Raw genomic sequence first — 21,754 nt, 5'->3', positions numbered from 1 at the left:
TTCAGATATTGACTGAAATTAGTTGGTGTCTGTAACAGAGCCAACTGCATTGCAGGAGCATCTGTTACAATAGCAACACTGTTTTAGATTTTTTAATACAATCATTTACTGCATACAAATTTAAGTAAATAGTAACTGAATAACTCATTGCATTACAAAAGAATGTGAATACTTTCACTTTGCCACATCTCCATGTGCACTGTGTGTGTTCTACAACATGACGGAGGCTGTTTGTTTGGTGTAGCTTTTTGCTGCTTTTTAATCAAAGGCCACATGGAGGGCTTTGCTCTTGTAAGGTGAAAGCAGCACTTCTTCATCATGTTCATTTTCCATTTTGAATGTAAGGACAACAACTTTGTCTTCTTATCGTCACCATGATGATTTCTTAATCTTAGAGAGCTAAACATAAGCAGCCCTTAACCGTAGATCGTACTGTGCAAATATCCATAACACGATTCATTTCGGACGACACAAAGTTATCAGATCGATAAGCTGCATTAGCTGAGCACAAGGTAATGCTAACTAAACTTCAAAAAGGCAGACATAGTGTTTTCTGTGACGCGTGTGACTGCCTTTCGCGAGAGCCTGAACTAAATGTGCAGAAGTAAAATAAACAGTCGAAACACTGTAGCGTGCCTTGAAAATGATTAGATTGGTGAGGTGAAGTATAAGTGATTTGAAGGAAAATTGGTTAGAACGGTCTTTTAAGACATTTTTCCCTCCAGTTTCACAACTGGCATGGATGTGGTCATGAGCAAAGTTTGGTTAAATTGTTTTCAATATATTTGTTAATGTTTTTATAAATATAAAGTAACAGGGTAGTTAGCCATCCAAAAACATTCAATCTTGTTAGATAAGCTTTCACGGCAGCCCACACAATCGATTTTAATTTAGAGAAAGTTTTTCTTGCAACCCTGACCGCTGGACCACAGATTACTGTCTGCATTTTTTGTACGAAAACAGGCTGATGATGACAAATACATACAATACTGATCTGTCCATGAACGTCTCCTGGACCATTTCTCTGTGCCTTTAATGCATGCAGTCGTGAAATGCTAAATAACTTCAGCACATTCAAAGTGTTTTTTAAAGTGACACCATACTGTGTCATATATGAATCACTCATGCTAAACAGAGACATTTCCCAGTGTTAGGACATACAATAAGGCTTTCATAAGGACTGTAGGAGACGGTTCCTGCTGTACCCTAACCACACACTCTGTCACATTGCTTTGTGCGTCTCGAGTTACTCCTTTTCAATCTATACCACATGTAGCGGCCGTGCATTGCCTGATACATTTTCAATATGGAGACAAAGATAGAGAGGAGAGCGAAAGATAGGAGGACAGTCACATATATTATCTATATTCAATACCTGCAAACAGATTAGCCAGCCCCTCTTGAACTTTCTCTAAAGCCTAACCCTTTCCTTCTTTAGACTCGCTTCCCTTTTCCTTGCTCTCCTCCCACTCTCAGACGACAACTCTTTCGAATGCTAAATAAATATACTCTTCATCTCCCCTCCTTGTTCCATATATGAAGCAACCCTCCTCCTCCTCCTCCTCGTGCTGCCAAAAGCTTGAAGCAGAGTATACTCCCTGTACAGTAAAACGCCTGAAAACACTGTTCTGCAGCCAGCAGCTTGTCGTCAGGTGACCCGCTGGAGTAAATCTTTTCAATAATGTCAAAGGCATTGCCAAAAACCTGCCAGGTCGACCAGCGTGTGCCCTACTCCTACAAACACACCCTCACAGTTATAGGAACACACACACACACACACACAGAGTTGTGGGTGAAAACGTCTTCACTTCGCATAACCCCCCCCCCATCTTTCAGAAATGCACACACGCAAATGCACACAGACGGTCTCACCTGTTCCTGTGTCATGCTGTGAAGCTGCGTATGCCAGGAGGCGGAGTCGGAGCGGTGATAGGCGGGGGGCGGGGCAAAGTCCTGCAATATGATTGGGTCTCGCTCCTGACACAGTGAGGTCAGGTGACTGATGTACAGCTTCAGTTTGCTGCGATTCTGATTGAGGTCCAGGAGAGGAGAGAGAATCTGAGGGAGGGAGGAGGAGAGTGATTGGGGACAAAAATTAGCAGGATTCATTTCACTGCACGTCAAATGTTACAGCAAAACTCAGTCAGTCCATACTGCCTGTGATTTTAAGAGTCGAACGGGAATATACAAAAGGACAGGCACATATATAGACATTCATTCAGAGAAGAAACCGCAGTGCAAAACATCAGCTTTAAAGTTACATGTGACTGGTTGTGTCTAAAATCACTTGTAAAACGTCCATTCAATAGTTTACTCTTCAGGGAGCAATAAATTGAGATCTCAGATAAATCTAACACTATATTAAAAATGGTGGAGAGTGAATATTGTGTGCTATATAAGAAATAGGGAGTGATCTCAGACACTGCAGCCCATGTTTGCTTCCAGCACATAGCCAGTCCAGCACTGCACAGTTTATCTCATCGTCCAAACTGCATGCAACACCAGACAAGTTAATGGAGATTAAAAAGAGAGCTGGGTTGACTCAAACAAATATGGTGAGGAGAGATGAAAACAGATATGGAAATGCCAGAAGATGACAGATGAGAGTTGGGATGTTGGTACATTAACATGCAGAAATGAGAAAATCAGCGCTTAGTCAAAATTGGGATCGAAAAAAAAAAGAAAAACAATCTTTCAAAGCGTGTGCCATAAAATTTGTTATTTCGATCATGAGGTTTGGTTTGATTCGATCCAGGACTTGGAAACATGACCCCTCGCCCCCTTTCTCTACTTAGAACAATTTGGCCTTTTATACAAGAGAGACAAAAAATCTACTCATTTTTGTCGGAAATCTCGTTTTCAGTACTGATCATCACTTTGTATCACTGTTACACAACTTCATATCTCTGTACAGAACCGATCCACCAGACTGCAAAGTTAGCAGTGTTGATAAAACTGACAGTTACAGATGATTCCTTTATTTATCTGCAACATTTGTTTCTCGGTGGCCATGATGAATATGTTTGTGTGAGCGTGGGAATGAGGAGCTAAACAGACATACACACATTTTTGGGGGTACAGACCCCCCACGAGACACACACAAGCACACACAGATTAGAGTGTGCACAGAAAGCTTGTTAAGAAGGCTGATAAGAGTGTGTGCATGTGTGTGTTGGTGAAGTGTATTCAGTCCCAGCAGCATCTGTCCACACCCTGCGCTCCGTGCTCATCATCACTCAGCGCGGGCGGCACACACACACACCCTCACACAAACACACTCACGCAATGAACACATGAAATGAACTGCACTAGATTTTAAAGATGGCGTCTCTCTTCACTTTGGTGGCCTTTTAGCACAGGGATAATTACAGAAGCAACAGAAAAGACGTAAATTTATAAAAAATAAAGGACTTTACACCGTGGAGCTCTTCACTTTCATATTATCCACTGTTGCTTACATCCTGTATTGACTTCACCAAATTAAGCCACTTTGACGCTGTCTCTTTGCTGACTTGCTATATTTAAAATGACTGAAGTGTTAACAAAAAAAGAAAAGAAAAGAAAAAAAAAAACAGGAAATCTACCAATCCCAAACGCAAGGCTTCAACATATTTTCTAAACATGAAAAGCCATCCTGTCAAAGCAGAGAAGCAGCAAACTGCAGATAGGCAGATTTTTAAGGCATAAAAAAACTCTACATATATATCCAACATTCATTATTCAATAACTTCATTTGTTTGAGCATCCTTCCTGGCAAACAAAAGAAAGAACGAGATGTGGGTGGTTTTTGTGGAGAGGAAAAAAAAAAAATCTGATAGCACGCTCTTCTCCAGCAGCACTGATGCAACAATGAAAGCTGACAGTAAATCAAAGTAACTGTCACTTCTGATTCTGATTTCTTACCTTGTTTACTGCAAACACGACACACACACACACACACATGTTTTTCCAGACCATCTCAGTTGTTGTGTTCAGGAGTAGCTAAACCGCCTTCCTGACTCACAGCTACTCGTTTTTCCACACGCAGGAGCACAGAGACACAAATACGTTGCGACACAAACACACACACACACATATTCATACAGGGTTGTTATCAAAGTTGTAAATAGCGCCTGTTAGAGTATTTTCCACTGAGGACCTGCCAGTAGGTTACAGTCCATTACTGACCCCCTCCTCCCCCCACCAAAACACACAGGAGAGACGGAGAAGGAAAAGAGAAAATGATGGAGTTAAAATTCAGCTTCGGGGGTTCCTGCACATTCTGCATCTCAAACCACCTCTGTTGCTGTATGTTATGATGTGCGCTGACAGTGGCGACGCAGCCATGACGTTATCCCTCTGAGACTGTTGTGACAACATGCGAACACATCTCTTAAAGTTCGGCCTTGCTGCTTTTAAAAAAAAACAGAACACACACACACTCAAACATGTGTGCAGCAGCTGCTCATTCATACTTTCTAATCTCGACTATTCTGTCAGAAAACTTGGGGGAAAAAAAAAGAAAGAAGAAGAAGAAAAAAAAAAGACTGTCGACACTTTGCAGACCTGCAGCGGAGCAAATACACGACAAATGAGAAACAGACAGAAAGAATGGAAGGAATGACGGCGATATAAGGAAGACATTTAGAGAGAATTAATAACACCGGTGCTTTCTTTTCCTTTTTGAGAAATTTTTAATGTCTAACAGAAACAAAACAAAATATGCCTGAAATTACCCCAGTAATAACAATGTGAAATATGAACAAAACACTGACCTCTCAAGCTCTTTGCAGTCTTTGAATTTACTGATCTTATTAAGGTGTACAGTACGAATGTGCCTTTTTATTGTATTACACAACCTGCAACATCAACACATGCAGTGTGTGTGTTTAATGAGTCTGTGGTGTTTTCCAGTGCCTTACTGTACTATGAAACAATCCCAGGGGAGATATCATTTTATACAGCACTGTGTGTGTCAGAGTGTGTGTGTGTTTGTGCCTCTTTATTAGCCTCCCATGCCTGCCTACCAGACTCTTACTGGACTACGAAACAACTCCAAAGAGAGATATTGAGCTAGCCTCACTCACTGGCTGCATTTTTTAAAAAAACTACTATGGCCACATTATACAATGAAATCAGGATTTTTCTTTCCACACCAATCCCTCTGAGACACACACACACACATCTACACAAGCACAAACACATTTACTCGACCAGGACGAGCTACAGCGGAGGTGGGATTTCAACGCAGAACATTTTGACGGCGTTGAAATCATGGCTGCCGATGGGAAATGACTAATAAAAACTTGGCTGGTAAATAATCGCAAATAAAACCTCAGCTGCTGCACTACACAGTGACGAGATGGGGGCCCGCAGGGTTAAGAGGTTAGGTGGGACTGCAGTTGCACAAGTGTTCCTCTCAACCGAAACAAGCGGTCAAATAATCAATCAGTCGATTGATTGAATTAATACACAACATTTTGATAATCCATAAATCAGTTGTCAGGAAACGTTTGCTAGTTTTAGCTTCTAAAATGCCATTACTTAGAGCTTTTGTTCCCTGTTTTACAGAAATTAAAGATCTTTGGACTGTTTTCCGAAAAAAGGATAAATTCATAGCGAATTGTTAATTGTTCTTGTTCAAAATCAGCAAGGTTAAAAAAAAGGTACTAATCAAAAGAAAAAATAACATTCCTGTAGTGTACAGTTTAAAAAGAAATACTGTCATTTTAAAATACTGACAAACGCAGACCAAAACACTGAACTCTTTTATAGAAATAAACAGTTACACCTCTTCTGTCTTTTATCACTGATGCATCTAATACCAAGGAAGACCATTAAAAATTCAAAATGTCATAAAAATCACCTCAACAATGCTCGGGTGTGTGTTAAAGCGCTCTCCTCTCTGAAGCGTTTCATTCTCCAACCGTAGTACAGAATTCCCTCACTGAAAGAGACACAATCACTCACTGTTCTGATGTAATGCGCTATGGCGAATTACCCACCATACACACCTAGGGGAAGTGTCTATATACTGTATGTGTGTGTGTGTGTGTGTGTGTGTGTGTATGTCTACTCGTGAAGACAGAAAAAAAAGTAGACTGAGTGTCAGCTGGGTGCATGCTGGCCGGCCTCTCTCTCTCTCTCTCTCCCTCTCAGCAGGGAGGTGCTGGGGCTAATTAATAACCAGGGTCAAACTTAGATCCGTTAGTGAAGCTTTGGGCTTTTAGCATCTCAATGGGAAATCCCACCGGAGGAACTGAGCTGCGCTAAAAGCAGCATGTGCTACTCATATGTGGTGCTGCCTCCGCTGTTCTGTCAGCAGACCAAACCAATACTTATAATTTCATGTGAGGCCAAGCTTTACAGATACTTTCAACATTACATCGTTTCTAAACTTAAAGCCAATCCCCAGCCTCCCCAAAAAGTGACTCTTCCAGATTACGAGATCATCCAGTAGGTGTTTACATGTTGTGTTATTTAGGAAAATTGCTGAAACATGTAGATTTGCATTAGAAAAGGTCTATTTTCGTAGGAGAGACCATTTTACACCAGATGTGTTTAAACTGACGTGTAGCAGCGTGTTTTTTGTTCTTGCTTGACTTGAAGGTCGTCACACAGTGTGCCATTAATGAACTCTGGTCACGGCAAATGCTGGAAACCCCCATCGTGTAATTAAAAAAACGCACAGGGGCAGGGTCAAAGGGAAAAAATTGCTTCAGATTTCACATTTTGGCAAAGCAACAGCTTTCTTAAACCATCCACTACATCCCGCACATAGAGCAGATTCAGCTGGGAGATTACCATGTCATGAAAGAAGATAAAGCACAAGAAGCATCCAATAAGTAAGAAAAACTGAAACACTGGTAGACGAGAGGATCAGTAACAATGGTGTACATGTAGAAGATGATAGACAAGATATTGAGAATGAGACACGTGAAGGCAAATGTGTCCAGAGAAGTCGTCAAAGCTATTAATGAAGGTGGAAAGAAATAAAGAGAGAAAATAAAAACAATAGAACAGTATGAAAGAGAAGAAAATGAGCTGAAATCAAAGGACGAGATGAGATACTGAACGAATGAACGGACTTGAGAATGAGACATCACTAGCAATAACCCAAACTAGAAAGAGAAAAGAAAAATCTCAAAGGTGAATGCTAACGAAATTAATGACAGAATCACAACACCAGGAGCAGATCACAAACTCACAGACAAAACAAAAGCAAGAAAGACGGCGGACGAACGACGAGCACATCCAATCGCAATCGGGTCCAGATAAGGAAGACGCTCACCCTTCTGTACAAAATGGCGGACTGAAAGAGAGCGAAAGAAGGCGTGCGATTCGCTAGGCCCAAATGCCCTCCTCATCGTCCTATTGGTTAGTTCAGTCCAACCGCAGCGTGAGTTTGGAGAAAGGAGGAAGTTACTTTGTCAAAGCAGAAAATTGTAGACAAAGGAGGAGCAGAAATGTTGGAAAATTTGTTTTCACCTCTTAGAAGAATGTTAGCAAGAAACCATTGAAATACGTTTAAATAACTCGAGACAACAATAAATACCAGTACATGGAAGTCGTAAACATAGACTTGTTGATAAAAACTATAAGAAGATTTGGAAATGTTATTTTCGAGCACGCATTCATCCACATAAGAGTGTTGATATTAGTTGGGCTGGGAGGATATTTGGTCCTTGGAGATCTTACCTGGTCGGGGGAGGGCTTGTGATTGTTAGGCTGCTCTGAGTTTGGAGAGGAGACCTTCGGGTGGTCGTCCTCATAGTTGTCCGCCATCAGTTTCATCCGGTTTTGAGTCTACAGAGAGACAAACAGAGAAACAGAGTCACAGATAATTAGTTCTCTTTGGTATCTAACAGCAAAGACTGAAAAGAAAAAAGACAAAGATTTTACATGTAATTCAGCAACATCAAATAACTTTCATGTTTGAGAAAACAACACAAAGCAGTGTTGTGTGCATGTGTTTTAGGAGGAAAACCCTGGCCTTGAATTCTCCAGGAGTTAATTTGCACAGAGGAAGAAGAGAGGGGAGTGTTGGACGACTGCCATGAGCTCTGTTGTCACTAACACACACACACACACTTTGCACATGTGTGACAGAGAAAGCCGCAGAGACAGAACAGACGGCACGACAACAATCAAAGCAGATCATTACCAACAGCCTGTGTGGTTGAGTTATGAATATTAGGTTGGTTCTGCTTGAATTTTAAGAGAACAATAAAGGTATGATGTATTTCACCAATTCGACCTGTATGCACTTATGCATGTACAAACACACACACACACACACACACAAACCCCTTGACATGCCACCTGTTGTGCAGCTTGTTAACTGCTGCAGAAAAATAACAGGCTTGCTAACTCGCCACTTGGGGAGAGATCCATAAAGACTGAGACAAATATTAGTCTGTGCGCACACACAAAGGCCTGCAAATCGCTTCGCGTACAAAGCACACACACGCTTAGAGGAACACTTTGATGCTCAAACACACATACAGTGTGTGGACTTCTGTCCTCTTGTCGTCTCCGTTCTCCCTCCCATTCTTTCCTCCCTCATTCTCATCTCTCCCACCTTTGCTCTGCCATCCTCTCCCCTCCATCTGTTTCACATGTTATAGTCGCACTTGAAGCTCTATGTACAGTAGGCCTGGGAAGGAGCGAGGGAGTGAGGGAGCGAAAGAGAGGGAGGGAGTCAGTCTAAATCTGTCAGTCTTGTACAATCTAAATCCCCTTAGCCTCTCACTGAGCCCCGCAAGGAACAGGGGCTTAAGCAGGCCAGACTGAGGTTTTGTGTGTGTGTGTGTTTGACAGAAACTGAAAGAAATGTGCGAATGCCAACTTTCATATGTGTTTGTTTGAAAGCTAAATGAAAGACTGCCTTTGTGTGTGTGTGTGCGTGTCTATGTACATAAGTCAAGTTGAAGCGAGCTTCCCTGGCGTGCACACACATTATTCATTTCCGCGTTTTCTAAAGACTGCTTTAAAACAAACACGCACATTTATTTAAGACAAACACGGAAAATAAACAGTTCATCTTGAAACCACTTAAGAACAGAACATGGAGTCCCCACTGCACCTGTAGCCACACACACACACACACACACACACACACATGTTTATTTGCCTCTGTCTGTCCCTTTCTCGTCCTCAAGCATCTAAAATGCCACCATTTGAAATATTTATTGACTCTCTGCTCTGCTATTTTTACTTGCAAGAGTATTTGCTGCATGTTTGTTTATGTCATAGTACTGGTCAACAAACCGCAAAAGTACAAAATACAGAGAAAGTACTCTGACAAATGTAAAAAAGTAAGTTAGAAATTATTTCTATTATGCAGTAACGTCCAGATACCAGTAGAAGCTCTGCTTGACACGGCTCAGCTTTCACACAACTCCTTGAATATTTTTTCGAGGTTGAGTACACAGAGTACACAAAGGTGGTACTCCTTCTGCTGCAACACTGCAGAGGCAGGGCTGCTGTAAATAAAATCACCTTCACACAACACCTGAGGCACCATGCTGAGCACTGAAGATTTGCAAGTCATCATTCACCTTTGCTGAATTTTGATATAGATTATGTTCATATCAAACTGCAGATCAAAGTCAGAGGTCAGTTAAATGAAGATCACCCTATAACAATCACAGGCCTAATGGGTTGAGGAACCTTTTAAAAGCTACATTGAACTTGCTTTGTGGTGTAAATCACTTCAGTTTAGTTTGTTTCTGTCCATCCACTACAAGGCCAACACATCCAAGCAATCTCATGAGTGGACACAGTAGACCAAAACACCACCGCCCAACGTGGGGCTCGAACCCACGACCCTGAGATTAAGAGTCTCATGCTCTACCGACTGAGCTAGCCGGGCAACGTGCAAACCTGAAATGGGTCAGATTTGATGGCTGCATTAATTCTCATGGCCTAAGAACACACTGAATGGCAGATGATTGGATTTACAAGATAAAGAGGGTAGCGCTTTATAAGATTTGGTCTTCCAAAGAACTGAAAGCCAGAATTCAGTTGAGAGAACAGGGCCCTACGATGAGATGTCGTGGGTTCAGGAGGCAATTTTACTAAGGGCGTTTTCACACATGTAGTTTGATTCATTTGGTCAGGATCCAGGGAAAAATATAAGCGACTGTTGTATCTAGTTCTGGTCTGGTTCCTGTTCAGCAAAAAGAATAAACATTGAGTTATACAGACTGAAAGAGAGAAAGACACGTTAAGTTAAAGACTGACTGTGTCAAGAGGGTGTCTGATCTCTGATCTTTTCAACATACGTCTAAATCTCCCTGCCTTCCTGTAAGCACACTTTGTCCCCTTCTTTCTTTGTAATGAGCTTTCTGAATCAAAATAATCCCCAAAGTTCCTCCCTTTCCCTCTTCCTGTCTTTATCCCTCAGCTCTCTCATTCACAATACTCTCTGTGATTAAGTCTGTGCTCCTTCTGTCCTTCTTTCTGCTTTCCTTTAATAATCTGATCTTTTTACATTGATTTTAAGTCTCCTTCTTTCATCTGTAAATGCAGTATTTTTACTTTCTTTGCTCTCTCTCTCTCTGGCTCTCTCTCCCTCTTGACTTTTGAGCTCCTTAACATGCCCCTGTATCCGTGACCAATTTTCTCTCCCTCTTTTTTCCCTCCCTCCTCTCTGCGGCGTGTCCTCATTTCCACATTGTTCCCTTTCATCTCCTCACTGTCTTTTTCATTGGTTTCTTTTGTCTTTTTAATTTTATTGTTTGTTCCTTTGGCCCTTTTACCATATTGCACTGATCTCAACAGTCTTCTCAATATCTGATCCTTACATGCATGCAACAAAGGCTGGGAGTCAGAACTGGAGCCAACAAAATAAATGACTCTAAAATATGCGCCATAGACCAGCAGTGAGCCATTATAAGTGGGCTGCAGAAACAGAGCTGGATGGAGAAAGTTATTGTAGCTGTTGAACTCCTGTGTTGGAGTAAAACAGCAGAGAGTTATGTGACAGCTGATGGGACATTTTGAACATACCGTGTGAGCGTGTTGAGCCTTCAGGGACCAACCTAACGAGCTCACAAACTGACAGTTAAGAAGCATTCAGCAAGCTTGTTGCCTCCCCAACGAAACTCTTTGTCGAACGAAATGAAGCAAAATCCCGATAACAAGAGGGAGAGCAAATAGCACAGTACAAAAAATGTGGGATCTATTGTGTCAGACTACCATGAGTCTGTCCCATCTGCCAGGTATGTCCAGTTACAAAGTCCACCTAGCTTTAAATATTTGAACTGACTAATTATCACTATCGGTCTATGTGCTTCTCTTTTCTGTTGTCTATCCTCTATCCATATTTAATGCTAAGATGCCAAATGCCAAAAACCTAAACCCATAAATCCACGAATTAGAAAAGACAAAATGGAGGAGGTAGAGGGATCAGAGAGACAAAAGGAAGAAGTGGTGTGCGAGGAGGAAAGGGGATAAGGAGAGGGGAGGGTGAGCGAGGGAAAAAAAGAGGTAAGAACAGAGAGGAGAGGAGAGCAAACTGGAGGAAAGGAGGAAATTAACCTTTCCCATCATCCTCTCTCATTTTCCTCACTGGCCTTTTTTTTTTGCATCTTCCCCTTTCCTCTAATTGTCAGGAATGCTGACCTCAGCTCACTTGTTACTGTGCCAGTTCTCTCTTTCTCACTTTATCTAATCATCACACCACTATTTCACTCCTGTGCCTCCCTCTTTGCTCCCTTCTTCTTCTTCTTCTTCTTCTCCCCTTCAGCTATCCATCCTGCGGCTTTGTGCCGTAACCCGCTGACAATGAAAAGAATGAGAAAGAAATGAACATGGAGTGTGAAATGAGGGGCGGGGGATTGCTGAGTCATGCTAAGAAGGAAATAATTTCATCGCGGTAAGGCTCTGGGGCATATTAGATTAGATTATTGTTTCGTCTTTCCCTCCAGTGGTGAACCTGCGTTGATATCTGTGCAATTATCAATAATGAAAAGTTGCTGAGTCATGGTCGGACAAGAACTATTTCATTGTGATAAAATATTAGATTAGCTTTCTTTTTTTATTACCCCCTCTTCTTCCTCCAGAAGAGAAAGTTGTTGATAAGTGGAAAATTACAAATGACAATGAAAAGTGTCTGAGTTGAGCACTGAGGGGGATTATTTCATACTGGTAAGTCTCTGTGGAGTAATAAATTAGATTAGAGCCACATTTTTTTTCACTTTTGACAGTAACAGGAGAGGCCATGATAATTACAAATTATAACAGTCTGTCTGTATTTATCCATCACAAAATCTACAGTTTTTTCTGTGTGTGTGTTCCTGCAATATAATTTAAATGTAATTTGTTGCTGGTTAGGTAGAAAATAACACCTAACCAGATACCATCAGAGCTACCCAAAGCCTTTATTTACTATGGAAGCCGGGCTCTTAAAAATGCTTGCATTAGAGCTGAGCGATAGCGACACAGGTGTGGAACAATGGCCAAGGCCACGGCCGCACACACACACACCACCTGCAAATGTTAACCACATGTGTCTTGCAGGAGCAGATGGTGGTATATTCCTCACCTCCCCCCCTCCTCTTTCTCTTGTTCCATTTCATAAAATATTACAGTCACTCTCGATTCTCAATGCTGTCAGTGAGCCTTCAGCACAACTTCACACACTCTCTCTCTCTGTGTTGGTGGTGCTTTTAGTCTCTGTCTCTCCATGCATCGTGCTGCTGAAGAAAATACAATTGACAATAAAAGTGAAGAGGAAGGAGACTGTGAGAAAGACAGCAGGAGAAGAGGAGTGACGAGAGCTGGGGTCATCTTGATCTACAGCGTGCTGCCTTCACTGCAGCTGGGGGGGGTCAAAGGGCCAAACACAGGAAACACTTTCAGGGACACGTGTGTGTTTTTATGTATCTTCTATGATATCTTTCCCCTCTTACATCCATCCGTTTACCAGTCTCTTCTGACTTAATGTTCCCCTTGTCATTGGTGCACAGTGTACATTACATTAACTACTACCACTACCACTACCACTACCACTACCACTACTACTACTACTACTACTACTACTACAGTAAAGTGTTTCGTCTAATGCAAATTTTTGCTCAAATTATACTTTCAGATACCACGTTTGCAAATGAAAATGCAGGAAATATTTAGTATGTCTCCGATTACAGAAATAAAAGCAGTAATTCTACACGCCTGTGACAACATCGCCACGCATGTCAATAATCCACGCAGGCATACGTGAACCACATTTTATTACTTTACAGAACTTTAAAAATACTGCTTTCCGCTTACACCTGACTTCCTTTAACAGGCCTTATGACAACCAGAGTTTATAGCTCACTGAATCATTTACTTTATCGCTGATTTATACTCTCTTATATTTTCATACTTTGTCCATCTGTCAGGCAGGTTATCAGGGGCAAAGTGTGTGCGTATATGTCGCACCGAAGGAGCAGTCTAAAAATACGACACCAGCCTCAACCGACTGGATGGTTACACTGTAAACACACTGCAAACACACACACACACATAGACAGGAAGTCTCGGCTGTGATCCATCATTGAGAGACTGAAAATTATGACACCACAGAGAGAGAGAGAGACCCTTGCATACATGGCACACACACACACACGCAGCAGCAGCAGACAGTGGACTCTCTGTGTTGTCAGTAACCACCTTCGAGACCCTGAGGTGTCATAAATGACTTCAAATAGGACAGAGAGAGACGGAGGGATGAGGGAGGAAGAGAGAGGAGGGTGATGCATGCTATAATGACTTCATGTGACACTGCCTGCTTTTTCTCCTAAACACCAATTCTAACACTCTTTGACACACTCACACGCACATGGTCTCCCTTAAGCGTGCAACATCCATCTAACTGAATCCTATTGAGCTTATTAGATCCATTAAGTGGATTTTTGGCAATATTCAATAACTGGAAGTATTATGCAACAAGGGAATTGTTACAACCTATCGATCTGGGCGATTTTGAAGAGGAAGACTCCAAAATTATTATGTGAGGAGCAGTTTAAATTCACAGTTTGTAAATCTAGAGACATAAAAGTCAACACAAAGCTCTTTAATGTCTTGCTCTGCCTTGATGTGCGCCTGTGACTGTTCTGGTCTCATGCGTGCAAGAATAAAACAAGTGTATACAGGTGAGTGGGTTAGTGGCTTAACAGACCGTCCCTTAGACTGTTACATCATAAAGGTACTGAAAACAGCATTAACTGGCAAATGTATGATGTGTGTCGGCCATTTTCTCCTTCTGTATTATTATAAGGGATGGTCCTGACGACATATACATTATCATACAACTTCATAACAATTCATTAAATAACAGTTAACAAATAATGTTTATTGGCTACAATATATAAACTATTTAAAAAATCTTTAAGAAATGTGCCTGACAGTATTTTCAAGCACAGCAAATACAGTAGAAAATAATAATCAGTCATTAGAATATGCTTTTTACAAAATAATATTATTAAGTGAAGAAAACTAGTATTTCTTGGGTCAACTAGCAAAGGTAGCAACACTAACATTACTAATATTAGATGTACAGCTCCCATTCATTAGAAAAAACACTGGTAAACAAACAAATACATTTTTATGAACACCACAAACACCACAAAATAACTTTGCAGTATCAGAATTTGGTTCAGTAAGTCCATTAAAATGTGAAAGTGCCTTATCAGTCAACTATCTTCGTGGCATTCATGTGTGCGGGGATCCAGCAGGAAGTCAACTGACCGAATCGAGCGCTGCAGCTTTTGACCTTCTTATTGTGTATCGCTGCTCTCTAAGCTAAAGCTAAACTACGGGGGAACATGTAAAAATCAAGGAGAGCCAGAGGTGGACAGAAAGTGAGAAGAAGCAGGACAGATGGAGAGAGGTACAGAGATGAGAACAGTGAAGAAGAAATCCACCAAACTCCCAGTAGGCTCATCCGCTAAGGGGCTGGTTATTTCACTAGACCCACGAGAACCTTTACTGTGTGTGAGTGTGTGAATAGACCTCTGTGTGGAACCACAGAGGCATTTGGTCATGTTTATATCCTTGTTTTTGGCCTGGCTGAGTGTGTACATATCAGTATGTGTGTGTGTGTTTGTGTGTGTATGACTCTGTGAGGGTGTATCCGTACCAGCGGAGTAACGTGTGAGCTTGTGTGCGTATCCGCGGACAGAAAATGTAAGTAAATACAAACTCATATCAAAGTGTTGTCACCGGAGATTTGTAGAACATTTGAACTCTGTGTGGGTTCGTGTGTGTGTGTGTGTGTGTGTGTTTGTGTGTGTGTGCGGTGAGTGTGGGAGGGGTAGGTTAATCCTAAATTTACCCTCCGTGGTTGGAGAACTGTGGTCACATCTGGACTCAGTTTCTCTCTGCCTCTCCTGTTTTCTTTGCTCCCCTCGTCACTGGCACCTCACCTGCGCTCCCTTTTCTTTTGCCCTCCTTTCAACACTTTCTCCTCTCTGCTCCTAACATTTAAATGACTGACCAAAGACCTTTCCTGGTGTCGACTTGGATGTCAAAGTATGTGTGTTCACAGTAATCCTACCTGCTGCTTGAGCTGATGAACCAGACTATCCTTCTCCCGTTTCAGAGCTGCCACCTCTTCCTGTGTTTTCTTCTTCTTGGAGGAGGAGAGCTCCAGCAGGGCGATGTTGGCATCTTTCTCACTTATGGCTGCCAGCAGCGCCTCTTGTCTGAAAACAGAACAAGCAGGCATTTTGTTACCAATACTGAAAATTTATGTAATTAATGTGATTTAACTAAAGGCATGCTTGCTGATACCGCACATTGATGACTTTTACTGGAGTGAGAATTCACTGCCTGAATTTGAACTACACAGACAGAAATTATTTGGTGTAAACAACACTGGCGAAAACAGTTTTAGCTTTTTTCTTGCTCAATCAGACACCAAAAAGGGCTGGTTTGCCCAAATGACAAAAAAACACACTTTTTCCCTTTTCCATTGAGTGGTATCTCGCCACACACACTGTTTTGGATTTATTTTCCCAGGATTTTTGAGACAGCTGGGTGTTCTGCCTCCACCCCAATACGATGAGGAGAAATATAAATTATGCTTGTGGTGCTCCCGGCACTGAAAAATGACATTTACATTATTGAACAGCAACATCTTTTTCTTGATATCTGCTGAAATTTTCTGTGGATTATGCAGAGTAACAGGGACACGAGATGTTCCCACTGAATTTTCTGAAATTTCATGAGCACCGCAAAAAAATTCCAGCCACCTCCCTTGTAATCTGGGTGGAGACAGAAAAAAAACCAGAGATGGATTTCTCATAATCTGGACAAAGGAAACCAAAACTATCTGCACGGCTACTAATTTGTGTGAACTTTATGGTTTATGTTCTCTCGTTCTCTTTCTCCGTTATTTCTCTCCATATCATCTACTAACCAATAAAGGCAAAAATGACTTAAAATGATCTTCAACCAGGCTTTTACTTTGTCTTCCCTGTTTGGGGGGACTACAAACGTCTCTGTTTAATAAAGAAAACTTCTATTAGCGGAGACAGTTGGATTTAGCTGCAGAGTAGAGAGCTGGCTGGTCTCATTCACGGACACTTCAGCAGAGGACGTATCAGAAAAGTGACTTGAAGCTTGTAACTTCACAAGGCCACATGGCTTCCAAACAAACCGCTAATGGCGCCGTGGATTTGGCCCCAAAGCTTCACAAATGAGCAACTAATCACACTGTGTTAAACTACCCTTAACCATTTTTTATTTACCACATGAATGACCAGTCATTGTTTCCAGAAAGGTATTACTCTATAGTCTCTGTCTGCCCTTCCAGCCCTCTTGTCTCTATCTCTTCCTCCAGCCGGGATGCTGGGTCGGGCTGACAGATAGATAGAATTCCATGTGGTTGGGAAGCAACAAGCCGCATCCCATCCATCCCATCCATGCCATCAGCCACAGATCTGGCCTAGCTGCCTCTGTGGACACCCAAGGCTCCGAATTCTCGGAATTCTGTCTGTTTCCAGAGAGAATCTAAATCACATCTTTTTCCACAGTCCCACGGGACTCAAAAATCGGCCACACACACACACACCAAAACACGCACAACGATGCAAACCTTCATATAAAAAAAACCAAATATGTTCTGCCTTTGTCTGTCTCTCTGAGTCTCGCTTCTTGCACACATTTGTTTTAATGTAGGAAGACACACACGCACAGAGACACACTGGTTCTGTGAGGAATGCAGCGATGAGAGTGTCTAAATGAAGACAGATTGCATGTTTGGACTATGCGAGGACCCACAGATTCTTTGGTCAACCTCACTGACCACACTGTCAGTGTACAAGTGTCCCATCATGCATCTGGACTGCTGCAATCCTGTCAGGAGCAGGGGGGTTAAGGGAGCTGGTAGACTGATTCTCTGGGTCCCTGTCAGACTGTTCAGATTATTGGTCAAAGACTTGTGAATATCAATGCAACATTTTGAGATATTAATGACACTGAACTTTTGAATTTCTCTTGCTTGGTGATAAATTGGTAAGTTTCCGATGAAAAATGCTTTTCTGCACCCTCTGCCACACATTTTTTGGAAGCCCAGCTTCTTGAATGCATCAGGGTTCAATTTTGTCTTGATATGCAGTAGACACAAGGACTTGATCTAAATAAGATTCAGTGTCAGAATTAATAAACAAGAAAAAGAATATGTGCAAGGTTCATACTGAATCTCTCTCTTTCTCTCTCACACACACACACATATATACACACACACACACACACACACATATACACACAGAAAGGCTAATGGAACATTAGTCTTGTTAAAGCTAACAGAGCGTCGAGTTTTATGCCATATCTGAGAGTTACCTGCCAGCACATGGCACTTATAAACCCCGGTGATAAAATGATATTTATTCCAGATGTACTAGTCACATTGTGGGCCACTCAGTGGTTCTCCCTTCATCTCTCTCTCTCTCTAACACACACATACACACACTTAAAACACTCTCTGCTTGGTCATCTTGGCTTGCAGACCTAAACATGTGCTTATAACAAGTGCTGGTTGTGGCTACTGCTGTTGCTATGTGATCATTAAAATCGGTTTCAAGTGCAGCTCTCTTTTGCCAAATCTTTAGATAATTCTACTGTCAGGGGGCACTTAAAAGACATAGTATGCTCTCAGCTCAGCTGGCAATGTGTCCTTACCAATGAAAGTAACAAAGACAGCGCAGCCAGCACGGTGAGGAGGTTCCCAGTGGATCTGCAGCCTTAGATCTGTAACTTTCCTTTCAAGTCTTTCCTTTCTGGAGCTACGCAGAGAGCACAGTAGGATAAAGGAAGGTCTACTAACAGTGAGTGAAGAATAAAAGCCTGCTAAAGAGGTCTCACGTACTCTACTTATTTTGGCAACATCTTTTGTCTTAAATGCTGTGGTAATTTTGCACTGCACATCCCAGAGATCAATCTGTGTGTGTGTGTGCAGTGGTGTGACACATTTGCATCAGGATTCTGTTTTCTCTGAGAGTTCAGCCATGACGTCCACTATTAGCTTGCATGCAGACTAACAAAAGCGTCCTCCTCAGTTATGTCGATGAGACCACTGCGCTGACACACATGAGGTCCCAAAATAGGAAGTTCCGGGGGGGAAAAAATGCAGGATTGTTGAACCAGGACCAACTTTTGTTGCTGATATCATCCTCTAGCAATGCAATTCGAAGTCAAAAATGTACAAGGTCACATTCCTGGTAGATTACTTTGCACTGTGACCAGGGTCAGTCTTCTGTTTACCTGACAATACGTGTGTGAGACTGAGCTTTCTAATTGGCACTGAACAATGGATCTACATCATGAGGTGCAGAAACATTCAAAATTCACTGTGAGGTCAGTCTTTGTAAAAAGTTTACAGAACCTGAGAGCAGACTGAATTATTATATTGTTATAACTATTGTTTTTCATACAGGTGGTAATGGCCTTATATTTATATGAACATTTCACAGGTTATTTAACAGGTTTCCATTTACAGTATATTCTCTTTGCACTTCCTCTCAGGCTCTGTCTCACCTGTTCTCTATCTGCATCTCTCGCTTTCTCTCCTCACCTCCTCCCTCCCTCCCTCCCTCCCTCGTCACCCGCACCTCCCCACCTCCGCTCTCTCCTCGTCTGTAAAGAAGACGCGAGACATTCTTTCCGTCGTTCGGCGGTCGTGTGCCATGATGTCATCGCTGTGGCGACAAGGCAGACAGTAAGCAGATACACACAAACGCACCAGGCACCTGACCCCAACCCCAACACATATACACACACCACACACACACACACACACACACACACACAGAGGCTTTCTCCTTCCTAAAACCACTTAAGGCCCCTCACTTTATCAGAAACACTAAAGCCTGGTCTTAGATCACTCACATATTTCTACACACACACATACACACCAAAGCAGCTTCCTGTGAGTGCTGCGTTATCTCTTTCATGCTGTCACCCTCTACTGCAATCTACAGTGTGTGTGAGGGTGTGTGTGTGTGTTCAAATGACAGTGGTACGCTCGCGTTTGTGACAGCACATCTTTCTGTAGGTGTGTGTGTGCTCATAAGGATGTAATCCATGTGTGGGTGAATGTTCACAAGTTGTCTGTGTGTATGCAAGGCTTTAGCCTGCAAATACGTGTGTGTAAGAGTTAAGTGTGTGTGTCCATGTGTGCGTGTGTGTGTTTGTAAAGTAGATTCAGTCCAGTGTGACACTGGCCAGTCTCTATCTAAGACAAACACAGAGCTATTTTAGAAATAATCCCCTCTCTCTCTGCTCTCTGTTTCCGACTGAACAAAGCAGCTCTCCATTGTTTTCTGTGACACTGTCTGCTCTGGTTACACAGGAGGCTGCTTGCACGACGCCAGAGTTTACTCTTTAACCCCTGCAGGACGTCGTGCGTGTCAAGCTCGACCTCATTTCTGTGAGAGGAGGTTTCCCTCTACCGAACCATATTCTAGACTTGTTAAAATGTTTCAGTGCTACCAAGACTTTGAGGAAGGTTTTTCTAAAACCATCACTGACCAATTCCAGAAAGCAGAATGAGCTTTAAGGCGAGTAAAATCAGCAGATTCACTTGGCAGGAGACAGGGATATTAGAGAAATGTGATAATCATATTTAATCTAATCATGAGCGCTGTGTGCTTTGATTTGCTTGTTTGTTTGTTTCATTTCACTTTAAACAACAAAAACCAAGAAACAAAGCAAATTTCATCCTATTTTAGCCCAGCACCTAAAATTAGCCTTAATAATGGAATTATGCAGCTGCTCATGGCGACTGGCTCTGCACCGTTAGATCTGGACAGGTCAGGTCTGAGATGCATGAGAATCAAAGAAACTGCAAATCAGCACCAAAATGAGAGCACTAATGGGGTGCTGTGATTTTACCCGCAGAGAGTGAGATAAATTTGTGAATTTCAGCACCTGAAATACAGCATGAAATAAAGGGATCAATATATTGCACTTCTTTGTTTCAGCAACAGCTATGTAGAATTAGGGACGTGGACATCTGCAGTCGTTGTGCCACCAGAGGTTAGATCAGCCTCAGCTGGATCGCCTGAGGGGAAGGTAGAGGACACTTAAAAGCATGCAAAACACCCAACGAACTTATGAGGACAACGCTGTGGATTAGAACCACAAGAAGTGCACTTTAAGTACACCGTCTAAGACCGACGTAGAAAATTTGGAGGAGTGATCGTTGATTCTAGTCCATACTTTAAACAAAATAAAGAAAAAGAAACTTAAATTTCAGCATCTTTGTGGTAGAATCTTTTGATCATGACGCGCATGCAAAAAAACTCATAATCCTGAATCCTGTCCACAGATTTCATGTCTTCTGTACCGTGGAAAGCAGAAAAGAAGAAGAAGAGGAAGGTTGTCTGGAATATTTTGAACGACTCAGTTGTAAGAAAAGGTGTGGTTTTCAGGAGAGAAGGGAGGAGGACGTGAGATGAGAGGAGCATGAGATACAGGAGGGCACAGCTGGTAGCTAATGCTGCCTGGAGGCGACACACAGGCACACACACACAGACACACACACACACACACACAAAAGCAGCATAAAAAACATGGATGGATATCTTCATTTTCACTCTGTAAACATTCTCTTCTTTTCCTTTCTGTCACCTTTTTGCTCCATAATTAGTTTGATTCATCAGGCATTTGGTTGACACACGTCTCACAGACACACACACACACACACACACACACACACACACACACACACACATACCCACGCATGCACGCAAAGCTACTAGTTTACTTTTTGAGTCACCAGAATGGGGCCCTACAGAGTAGTATTTCTCTCCCAGCTGACAGCTTCTGTCCTGAGGGAGATAACCAGTGAGCACTGGGCCCCCTGTTCTCATCTGCTCCACGTTGACTCGCTCTCTGTTTGTGTCTCACACACGCACACACACAGACACACCCACACCCACTCATGTTTGAGGTGTGGACCGCTGCTATGCCTCACAGCTCAAAATACTGAAAAAAAGTAAAGAAGAAGTGAAAAAACAAAGCGAGAAAGACTGGAGGGGCCTCTCTTTCAAGTTGTCCATACTGTTAACACACACACAGCTATACATTAAATATACACAGCATACAGTATCTGAAACAGACTCGATAACACCTTTAAAGTAAGTGTTCTTGGAGTCTATTGCCTCCAGCAGCATCACACACTAGCACACAAACACAAACACACACACATTTATTGGTTTACAGCCCTACAAGAGAAAACACAGGGCAATGAATGCACACATCAGAGCAGGTTTAATGAAAC

General features: G+C 42.1%; 1 protein-coding gene and 1 non-coding gene across 7 annotated transcripts in view; both read right to left on the bottom strand.

Annotated features, from left to right (window-relative positions):
• LOC124053943 (ELKS/Rab6-interacting/CAST family member 1-like) overlaps nt 1–21,754 on the bottom strand; it is a 105,523-nt gene that overhangs the window by 13,824 nt on the left and 69,945 nt on the right. For 4 of the 6 annotated variants that reach the window (XM_046379540.1, XM_046379541.1, XM_046379542.1 and 1 more), the window contains 3 exons: nt 15,527–15,674; nt 7,678–7,785; nt 1,873–2,058 (listed from right to left, as the gene is read on the bottom strand). In XM_046379540.1, the coding sequence (XP_046235496.1) occupies nt 1,873–2,058; nt 7,678–7,785; nt 15,527–15,674 (442 nt within the window). Of the gene's footprint in view, nt 1–1,872; nt 2,059–7,270; nt 7,351–7,677; nt 7,786–15,526; nt 15,675–21,754 lie in introns of those variants that run through there. The other 2 variants (XR_006842271.1, XR_006842272.1) reach the window with 1 other exon arrangement.
• On the bottom strand, nt 9,781–9,853 carry trnak-cuu. Its single transcript has one exon. It is a non-coding gene; the product is annotated as a tRNA-Lys (tRNA).

The sequence above is a fragment of the Scatophagus argus genome, chromosome 22 (genome assembly GCF_020382885.2).
Source record: "Scatophagus argus isolate fScaArg1 chromosome 22, fScaArg1.pri, whole genome shotgun sequence".
NCBI classification, from domain to species: Eukaryota; Metazoa; Chordata; class Actinopteri; family Scatophagidae; genus Scatophagus; species Scatophagus argus.
Note: the sequence above shows the minus strand (reverse complement) of the source record. Positions and strands in the feature narration are given on the sequence as shown.